This window comes from Anthonomus grandis, chromosome 12 (genome assembly GCF_022605725.1).
Source record: "Anthonomus grandis grandis chromosome 12, icAntGran1.3, whole genome shotgun sequence".
NCBI classification, from domain to species: Eukaryota; Metazoa; Arthropoda; class Insecta; order Coleoptera; family Curculionidae; genus Anthonomus; species Anthonomus grandis.
The window spans coordinates 3,024,036-3,034,632 of NC_065557.1; the positions used below are offsets into that span (position 1 = coordinate 3,024,036).

The 10,597-nt window shown below is 33.0% G+C and overlaps 2 protein-coding genes across 2 annotated transcripts in view; one reads left to right on the forward strand and one right to left on the reverse strand.

The window, feature by feature from the left end:
- Window positions 1-2,241, forward strand: part of LOC126743252 (uncharacterized) — a 65,450-nt gene extending 63,209 nt beyond the window's left edge. The window contains exon 9 of the mRNA XM_050450249.1: window positions 1,875-2,241. Within this exon, the coding sequence (XP_050306206.1) occupies window positions 1,875-2,078 (204 nt within the window). The 3' untranslated portion in view covers window positions 2,079-2,241. The remainder of the gene's footprint in view (window positions 1-1,874) is intronic.
- Window positions 2,242-4,539: 2,298 nt separating this feature from the next.
- On the reverse strand, window positions 4,540-10,288 carry LOC126743251 (uncharacterized). Its single transcript, XM_050450248.1, has 5 exons — window positions 10,141-10,288; window positions 9,937-10,081; window positions 5,015-5,215; window positions 4,840-4,957; window positions 4,540-4,777 (listed from the first exon to the last, which is right to left on the reverse strand). The coding sequence occupies exons 1-5, from the start codon at window positions 10,193-10,195 to the stop codon at window positions 4,574-4,576; spliced, it is 723 nt and encodes a 240-aa protein (XP_050306205.1). The 5' UTR covers window positions 10,196-10,288; the 3' UTR covers window positions 4,540-4,573.
- Between the last annotated feature and the right edge of the window lie 309 nt (window positions 10,289-10,597).

Here is a 10,597-nt window from a genome sequence, read left to right on the forward strand (position 1 = left end):
TATTCCTTGTAAGTTAGACAGGAGTAAGTTGTTGAAAAAGTTGTCTATACTCTTGCATAGGGCTTATAGGCAACCAGCTTGACCGCATATATTTTCTTTAATAGTAGGGTAGATTTTTGATGTCAGGCATATTTAATGCTTCTTCAAGGCTAATAAATAATATCTAATAATTAATTAAGCCCTATTTTTAGTTAATAATGTTTAAAATGATGGCAATTTATTCATGAGAATGGATTCAAGGTCACTTATTATTTAAAAGTAATTTATTTTCCACGGATTTGTTCTCTTAATTATTTTTTTTTTAAATAAAACTCTTTGACAAATGTTATAAGTCCTGTCAAATCTGTCAAGTGTCAAATGCCTAGTTCCTGTCGTATCTGCTATCTTTTTTATCAGAGATGTCAAACTTTGTAACTGTCATCTGTCAATCTTAATTAGTTACGCCACTTTTTCTAAGGTCATTTACTAATTAAAAGTAATTGATTTTCCACGGATTTTCTTTCAATTTAATTTTTTTTTTAAACTTCGTTATAAAAAGTCCTCTAAAAGCTGTCAACTTATAAACATAATTCCTGTCATTTTACTTGGTACTCTCAACTGTCAAAAATGTCTAATCTTGTAACTATCATCTATCAACCTAAATCAATTACTTCACTTTTTCTAAGGTCACTTGTTAATTAAAAGTAATTTATTTTATGCATTTATTTTCTTAATTTGATAAAAAAAGAGCTTTCTCAAAGCTGTCAAGTGTCACAGCTTACTCCTGTCATATCTGTCATTTTATTTAGCACTGTCAACTGTCAAACCTTGTAACAGCCAACCAATCTATGATGTAATTGTTTTTAAGGTCACTTGTAAATGAATGGTTCTAGGGTATTATAATTTAAGGAATTTCTGGTGTAGGGGCAAGGTCCGGGTCTGGTGGTTTTGGGGGGGTTGACTGGGTCGAATAAAGACATTTTCTTTACTTACTACTACTATCTATGCAGATGTGTACAAGCTATGCAAAAAAATAAAGCTATTTGTGAACCTCTTAATTCCAGCAAGGCGTGACGCCCTACACCCTTTCCTCCCCATTTTCCTTGTTCAAAAAAAGGGATGCCAACCTCGTCTTGTTATTGATCAAAATTTTGAAACTATTTATCAACAAGACAGAAATAAGGGTTGCCTACCTTGTGTTTTACCACGCCGTATGTATAGGCAACCAGCCGAACTACTCTGTTGCCAAATAGGATTCTCTTACCAAAAAATCTCTTATATAATATTATTTAACGTAAACCTTGTCCAAAAAAAAAGTGCAAATATTGATCTTGATGAAATGACCGGGTTATATTATACATATTTACGAGAAAGTGCTAATTATCCTAGTTATTTTATTTAGATAATGGGTTACATAATAGTGGGTAGAACCTAAATATTATTTCATAATCATATGTCACATATATAATAACATTGTTATATATTAGTTTTCTTATTGACATACCCAATCAAAATGGCGGTCCTACGACGACATAACCTTGATCGGCCATTTTAAAAACCTTGATTGTGATTGAGGCAAAATTACTCTTCTCACTCATTTTATTACACACGCAAAACTGAAAACGGGGTCATCACATATTTGGGCGTGGCATCAACATACATCACTCTATAAGCTTCCTATATTAAACGGACATTGTAATCCTCCTTGTATGTACCCGTGTCGAATCAATGTTTTGATTACTTTCTCCGATGTAATAATGCACTTACGTCATTCGCGACGTAACTTTATCTAAAGATAACCGGCAGTCGTAAATTTTATTTGACAACGTTGCATTTTAACCTAGAAATGATAGGTTATGTATGGCGGGAAATAAGTGTTTTTTTTTTGTTTCTAGCCTGGAGGTCGTCCGGAAGCCGATTTTACCCTGGACGTGCCACGGTCCGAATTGCTAACGAAGCGCCTGCGCGACGACAAAAAATGGCGGTTCAGGTGCCGGGTGCTGACGTCATTTTTAGGTTTAGTTTTCTTCCTTTTATCCGTGATGGCCGTTAGTTTAATGCTGACCAGAGGGAAGAGGATGTTCGGAAGTATGGTGTAGATAGATTCGTATGAAACTTTCAAAAAACAAATGCCATTTTTTTGTGTTTAGTTATGTTTTTTTCTTTGTGATCATAAAATATAATTTATTGTAAATAATACGTTTTTTGTTTAGGTAGTTTTACAGTATTTATTAGTGAATAAATATTTATATGACGAATGGATATTTGTATTTTTTTTGTCCTTTAGAATCTTGAGGATGTTGGACCCCATCCGTACAGGTGACCATAGTTGCTTGCCATAATTTATATAATTGAAATCGGTCAAAAAATACACATTTTACAAGGTCTAAAACACTAGCCATAAAATATCTAGGGGTTCCTAGCAAAATATCTAGAGGATCCTAGAAATATCATGCATACACGATGATATTCATTTAACCATTTTTTTCATGATAATTGGAACGATTCTTCTTGGTACTTAGATCTCAAAGATAAAAAATAAACACTCCAGTTTTTTGCCAATTTTTGGATTTCTATCTCAATTGAATTCTCAATTATTACTATCTGGGGCGCCTTTAAATGATATTAGTATTACTTAATTGGATTCAATATATACTGGAACCATTATTGTTTATAATACTTCGGTTTTAATGCCCAAAAATTAAACAAAGGCTGAAAGTAATGACAAATTACCTTGACCCATTGAACAAATATTAATTTTATTGACACATGGATATCCTTTTCTTTTTATCCAGAAATTCTTAAAGCTTTTAATACGGTATATTTACTTCATAGAAAACTTCATGGTATCGAAAGAACACAGGTTTAACTGCCTGGACGATTAAAATCATTCTTCCTCTTCTTCTTTTTATATTTTCTTCCAGGTTGGAACACCCTGGACTTAGATTATAATTTATTTATTTCAGGCAGTTGAAAACGGAGACATTTCAGGCAATGTGAAATTTTCAAGCTTCATATGACTCAGAAAGCACAGTTTCAACTGCCTGGACGATTAAAATCATTCTTCCTCTTCTTCTTTTTATATTTCCTTCCAGGTTGGAAGACCCTGGGCTTAAATCATAATTCATTTATTCCAGGCAGTTGAAAATCAACACATTTCAGGCAAAATGAAATTTTCAAACTTCATATGACTCAGAAAGCACAGTTTCAACTGCCTGGACGATTAAAATCATTCTTCCTCTTCTTCTCTTTATATTTCCTTCCAGATTGGAAGACCCTGGGCTTAGATCATAATTTATTTCTTCCAGGCAGTTGAAAATGAACATTTCAGGCAATATGAAAATTTTAAACTTCATATGACTCAGAAAACACAGTTTCAACTGCCTGGACGATTAAAATCATTCTTCCTCTTCTTCTTTTTATATTTCCTTCCAGATTGGAAGACCCTGGACTTAGATCATAATTTATTTCTTCCAGGCAGTTGAAAATCAACACATTTCAGGCAAAATGAAATTTTCAAACTTCATATGACTCAGAAAGCACAGTTTCAACTGCCTGGACGATTAAAATCATTCTTCCTCTTCTTCTCTTTATATTTCCTTCCAGATTGGAAGACCCTGGGCTTAGATCATAATTTATTTCTTCCAGGCAGTTGAAAATGAACATTTCAGGCAATATGAAAATTTTAAACTTCATGTGACTCAGAAAACACAGTTTTAACTGCCTGGACGATTAAAATCATTCTTCCTCTTCTTCTTTTTATATTTCCTTCCAGATTGGAAGACCCTGGGCTTAGATCATAATTTATTTCTTCCAGGCAGTTGAAAATTAATATTTCAGGCAATATGGACATTTTAAATTTCATATGACTCAGAAAGCACAGTTTCAACTGCCTGGGCGATTAAAATCATTCTTCCTCTTCTTCTTTTTATATTTCCTTCCAGGTTGGAAGACCCTGGGCTTAGATCATAATTTATTTCTTCCAGGCAGTTGAAAATGAACATTTCAGGCAATATGAAAATTTTAAACTTCATATGACTCAGAAAACACAGTTTTAACTGCCTGGACCATTTAAATCGCAAAAAATTAGGTAGTGGCTTGAACCACATAAAAAATCAACACAACTACTTTGATATACCGAAAATATCGAATAATGAATTCGTCTGCCTGGAGACTCCATTTTTCCAGTTTTTCAGGCACCATAAAAACCTTGTTGTGGGAATTCTTCCAGGCAAGTGAACTCATATTTTGTTGCTCTTTCATCAAATTTTTCTCCTCATACTTATTCTTATTGTATTTATTGATTCTCCCAAAAACAAGCAATGTACTTAAAAAATTATTTAAATGAGGCCCAATGACTTAGGAACTCACTTTCCAAATCAATTTGTAAATTATTTAACAGAAATTGATTCAATTCCAGAGCGATATCCTGAAGGATTATTATGATACTCTCTTATAACGATAATAATTTATCAATTCTTGCGACTCTTCACTAAAATGAACCAATTAATTGAGATTTAATTCTCCTTGTTGAAAATAACTCTAAAAGTCACTAGATCATAAGGTTGAAAAAATATATATTCTCTAAAACACTCTAAAAGTACAACTCGGTCTTATTACAATTGTCAATGATGGCGAGCAGCCTGTCTGGATGGCTGATCCAGAACCCGTTGAACCTCTCGGTCCTCAAGAATTCCCCGGCAGCGGCTGGAAAATTGTTCATCAACAGCCAGAGTCCGTCCGTTAAAGTTGTCTCAACCACTGCGGCTGTTACGCTGTTGATCCCCTCGATATCAACCTTTAAAAAGAAAAAAACAACCGGGAAATTTCAAAAATCACTCTCTAAGTCAGGAAACTTACTGATACTGACTCAGTGGCCGAGTTCAAAGTGAAATCGTCCAGGTTCATTGTGACATTCTCTTGTCCCGGCTTGGTTAAGTTGAAGAGACCGGTCCAATGGATTTCCCTCATGATGATGCTAAAAGATCAATTTTCAATAACGTTCCGTTTACACTCCAGAACTGAATTTTCTTACTTATAAGTTCCGACGAGCGATTGGTCCACCAAGGGCGCTTTGATGTCTACCTCAAAGTTACCGGTGAAGTTTAAGATTGGCCAGTAGAGGTCGTAGTTGTAGGCTACGCGCTCTGGATCGCTGTAGTCCACGGCGGTGATGTTTGGGAAGGTGAAGTTCACCAGGTTGTTGAGGATGTTGTTGGTGACGGAGATGTTGTATCTGGAACATTGTTTTATTAGAGAAATGTTTCAGTTTTTTGCGTCAATAATAAGCCCAGGGTCTAACAACGTGAAAGAAATTATAAAAAAGAAGAAGAATGATTTTAATCGTCCAGGCAGTTGAACTTGAGTTTTATGAGTCATATCAAGCTTCAAAATCTTAAATTGCTTGAAATGTTTCCATTTTCAACTGCCTGGAATAAATAAATTATGATCTAAGTCCAGGGTCTTACAACCTAGAATAAAATATGAAAAGAAGAAGAGGACGAATGAAATTATTAATGGAGATATGGAATTTCAAAGTTGGAGAAAAAATTGCAAATTTCCCAAGAACCCAATGACTGTATCTCAGGAACCAAGAGGGTTAGAGAGTTGAAAATTGGAACACAGACTCTTCTAATAAATTCATTAGACACCTATTTCAGCATTTTTTCGAAAAAAAATTATTAATGGAAATATGGAATTTCAAAGTTGGACAAAAAAATGAAAATTTCCAAGGAACCCAATGGCTGTATCTCAGGAACCATGAGGGTTAGAGAGTTAAAAATTGGAATACGGACTCTTCTAATAAATTCATTAGACACCTATTTCAGCCTTTTTTCGAAAAAAAAATTATTAATGGAGATATGGAATTTCGAAGTTGGACAAAAAAATGAAAATTTCCCAGGAACCCAATGACTGTATCTCAGGAACTAAGAGGGTTAGAGAGTTGAAAATTGGAATACAGACTCTTCTAATAAATTCATTAGACACCTATTTCAGCATTTTTTCGAAAAAAAATTATTAATGGAGATATGGAATTTCGAAGTTGGACAAAAAAATGAAAATTTCCCAGGAACCCAATGGCTGTATCTCAGGAACCATGAAGGTTCGAGAGTTGAAAATTGGAATACAGACTCTTCTAATAAATTCATTAGACACCTATTTCAGCATTTTTTCGAAAAAAAATTATTAATGGAAATATGGAATTTCAAAGTTGGAAAAAAAATGAAAATTTCCCAGGAACCCAATGACTGTATCTCAGGAACCAAGAGGGTTAGAGAGTTGAAAATTGGAATACAGACTTTTCTAATAAATTCATTACACACCTATTTCAGCATTTTTTCTAAAAAAAATTATTAATGGAAATATGGAATTTCAAAGTTGGAAAAAAAATGAAAATTTCCCAGGAACCCAATGGCTGTATCTCAGGAACCATGAAGGTTCGAGAGTTGAAAATTGGAATACAGACTCTTCTAATAAATTCATTAGACACCTATTTCGGCATTTTTTCCAAAAAAAAAATTATTAATGGAGATATGAAATTTCAAAGTTGGACAAAAAAATGAAAATTTCCCAGGAACCCAATGGCTGTATCTTAGGAACCATGAGGGTTAGAGAGTTGAAAATTGGAATACAGACTCTTCTAATAAATTCATTAGACACCTATTTCAGCATTTTTTCGAAAAAAAATTATTAATGGAGATATGGAATTTCAAAGTTGGAAAAAAAAAAGAAAATTTCCCAGGAACCCAATGGCTGTATCTCAGGAACCATGAGGGTTAGAGAGTTGAAAATTGGAATACAGACTCTTCTAATAAATTCATTAGACACCTATTTCAGCATTTTTTCGAAAAAAAATTATTAATGGAGATATGGAATTTCAAAGTTGGACAAAAAAATGAAAATTTCAAAGGAACCCAATGGCTGTATCTCAGGAACCATGAAGGTTAGAGAGTTGAAAATTGGAATACAGACTCTTCTAATAAATTCATTAGACACCTATTTCAGCATTTTTTCGAAAAAAAATTATTAATGGAGATATGGAATTTCAAAGTTGGACAAAAAAATTAAAATTTCCAAGGAACCCAATGGCTGTATCTCAGGAACCATGAGGGTTAGAGAGTTGAAAATTGGAATACAGACTGTTCTAATAAATTCATTAGACACCTATTTCAGCATTTTTTCGAAAAAAAATTATTAATGGAGATATAGAATTTCAAAGTTGGACAAAAAAATTAAAATTTCCAAGGAACCCAATGGCTGTATCTCAGGAACCATGAGGGTTAGAGAGTTGAAAATTGGAATACAGACTCTTCTAATAAATTCATTAGACACCTATTACAGCATTTTTTCGAAAAAAAATTATTAATGGAAAGATGGAATTTCAAAGTTGGACAAAAAATGAAAATTTCCCAGGAACCCAATGGCTGTATCTCAGGAACCATGAAGGTTAGAGAGTTAAAAATTGGAGTACAGACTCTTCTAATAAATTCATTAGATACCTATTTCAGCATTTTTTCGAAAAAAAATTATTAATGGAGATATGGAATTTCAAAGTTGACAAAAAAATGAAAATTTCCAAGGAACCCAATGACTGTATCTCAGGAACCATGAAGGTTAGAGAGTTGAAAATTGGAATACAGACTCTTCTAATAAATTCATTAGACACCTATTACAGCATTTTTTCGAAAAAAAATTATTAATGGAAAGATGGAATTTCAAAGTTGGACAAAAAATGAAAATTTCCCAGGAACCCAATGGCTGTATCTCAGGAACCATGAAGGTTAGAGAGTTAAAAATTGGAGTACAGACTCTTCTAATAAATTCATTAGATACCTATTTCAGCATTTTTTCCAAAAAAAATTATTAATGGAAATATGGAATTTCAAAGTTGGAAAAAAAAATAAAAATTTCCAAGGAACCCAAAGACCGTATCTCAGGAACCAAGAGGGTTAGAGAGTTGAAAATTGGAACACGGACTCTTCTAATAAATTCATTAGACACCTATTTCAGCATTTTTTCGAAAAAAAATTATTAATGGAAATATGGAATTTCAAAATTGGAAAAAAAAATGAAAATTTCCAAGGAACCCAATGACTGTATCTCAGGAACCAAGAGGGTTAGAGAGTTGAAAATTGGAATACAGACTCTTCCAATAAATTCATTAGACACCTATTTCAGCATTTTTTCGAAAAAAAATTATTAATGGAGATATAGAATTTCAAAGTTGGACAAAAAAATTAAAATTTCCAAGGAACCCAATGGCTGTATCTCAGGAACCATGAGGGTTAGAGAGTTGAAAATTGGAATACAGACTCTTCTAATAAATTCATTAGACACCTATTACAGCATTTTTTCGAAAAAAAATTATTAATGGAAAGATGGAATTTCAAAGTTGGACAAAAAATGAAAATTTCCCAGGAACCCAATGGCTGTATCTCAGGAACCATGAAGGTTAGAGAGTTAAAAATTGGAGTACAGACTCTTCTAATAAATTCATTAGATACCTATTTCAGCATTTTTTCGAAAAAAAATTATTAATGGAGATATGGAATTTCAAAGTTGACAAAAAAATGAAAATTTCCAAGGAACCCAATGACTGTATCTCAGGAACCATGAAGGTTAGAGAGTTGAAAATTGGAATACAGACTCTTCTAATAAATTTATTAGACACCTATTTCAGCATTTTTTCGAAAAAAAATTACTAATGGAGATATGGAATTTCAAAGTTGGACAAAAAATTAAAATTTCCCAGGAACCCAATGGCTGTATCTCAGGAACCATGAAGGTTAGAGAGTTGAAAATTGGAATACAGACTCTTCTAATAAATTTATTAAACACCTATTTCAGCATTTTTTCGAAAAAAAATTACTAATGGAGATATGGAATTTCAAAGTTGGACAAAAAAATGAAAATTTCCCAGGAACCCAATGGCTGTATCTCAGGAACCATAAGGGTTAAAGAGTTGAAAATTCGAATACAGACTCTTCTAATAAATTCATTAGACACCTATTTCAGCATTTTTTCGAAAAAAAATTATTAATGGAGATATGGAATTTCAAAGTTGGACAAAAAATTAAAATTTCCCAGGAACCCAATGGCTGTATCTCAGGAACCATGAAGGTTAGAGAGTTGAAAATTGGAATACAGACTCTTCTAATAAATTTATTAAACACCTATTTCAGCATTTTTTCGAAAAAAAATTACTAATGGAGATATGGAATTTCAAAGTTGGACAAAAAAATGAAAATTTCCAAGGAACCCAATGGCTGTATCTCAGGAACACATTACACACTACATTGTTCAGGTAGTTGAACCTGTCCTCTTTCGATTTAAGTTTAACTAGTCTATGAGATTTTAGGCTTTGAATGAGTGAATGGTCACCTTAAATATAGAACATGCTCTTTGGACCTCGTTGGACAAAGAGCTTAGTATCTCAAAAACTATTAGTTAGACAAATTTTGACTTTAAAAATAACTTGGAAAGCATGCCTTTGTAAATATCATGCTTTTCATTTCATGAGAATATCTTAGTTAGCTTCTGAGATATTGGACTTTAAATAGAGTGATCACCTTGAACGTGGAACTTGCTCCTTGGACCTCATTGGAAAAAGGGTTGGATATCTCAAAAACGATCAGTTTTAGGAAAACTTACTGTTAGTTAAATAAACTTAGACATTTTGAACTAATTTTTTCAGGTAATTGAATAAAAAAAAAGGTTCTTGACATCAATAATAGTTCTCCTAAAAACCCAGTAACTTTCTTAAATATCGAAATTACCTCATCGACATGATACTCATTTTCAGCTAATATTTTCCTGTAATAGTACTTTCAAAATTAACAAATTTCATGGACATGGTACTTTTTTTTAGCTAATTTTGCCCGTTTACTTCAATGGTAAAATCAGATTTTCAGCAAAAAATTGGCCAAAATATCAATAAAGAAAAAAACTTAGTCTTACTTAGTTAAAAGGGCTGACCCACTGTAGGTAAAATTTCGAATAACCAATGGATTGTGGTCCGGAATAGGGATGGAAGGGATCCCACCAATTATGGCCTTCTGGCAACAGCCAATAAACAGCCTCGCCAGCCTGATGTCATTGTCAGCTACAAAAATATAAAATATTAAAAAACCAATTTAAAAAAAATTAAAAAAACTCTTTTACCATCAGCGTTAACGGTTGCTAAAACAGCCACAAGAGCTACAACGAGAACTTTCATTTTTAATTTTATTTCGACCGTATCTAACTGGGAAATGTAAGGAAACCAACCAAATCCGGATACTTAAATATCAAACAAAAAAGAATTATATCTTTTTCGATTAAGTAATGATTTTATATACGTGAGATAGCAAAGATCACATCAGCCACAATAGGGTGATACAACTAATACGATTTTACGTAAAAAGGCGATTCTAAGACGCCATCTTGTGAACCCCAGTCACAAGATGGCGCCGATCCGCCATTTTGAATCTTGCAACTGCCATTTCTACGCCAACTCGTTAAGTAAGAAACCGGAACTTTAGAAGGAAACCCTGACGCGCTCACTCTATAGAACATGACAGAGTAAGTTCTCAAGGACCCACACTTACATACAAAACATTTTATTTTAATTGAAACTACA

Bases quoted from the DNA above. Each gene is read 5' to 3' on its own strand.
- LOC126743251 (XM_050450248.1), bottom strand. From the start codon at position 10,195: ATGAAAGTTCTCGTTGTAGCTCTTGTGGCTGTTTTAGCAACCGTTAAC. The intron at 4,958-5,014 runs GTAAGAAAATTC...TTGATCTTTTAG, and splicing joins TCGCTCGTCGGAACTTATAA to CATCATCATGAGGGAAATCC. The intron at 4,778-4,839 runs GTAAGTTTCCTG...TTCTTTTTAAAG, and splicing joins CGGCCACTGAGTCAGTATCA to GTTGATATCGAGGGGATCAA.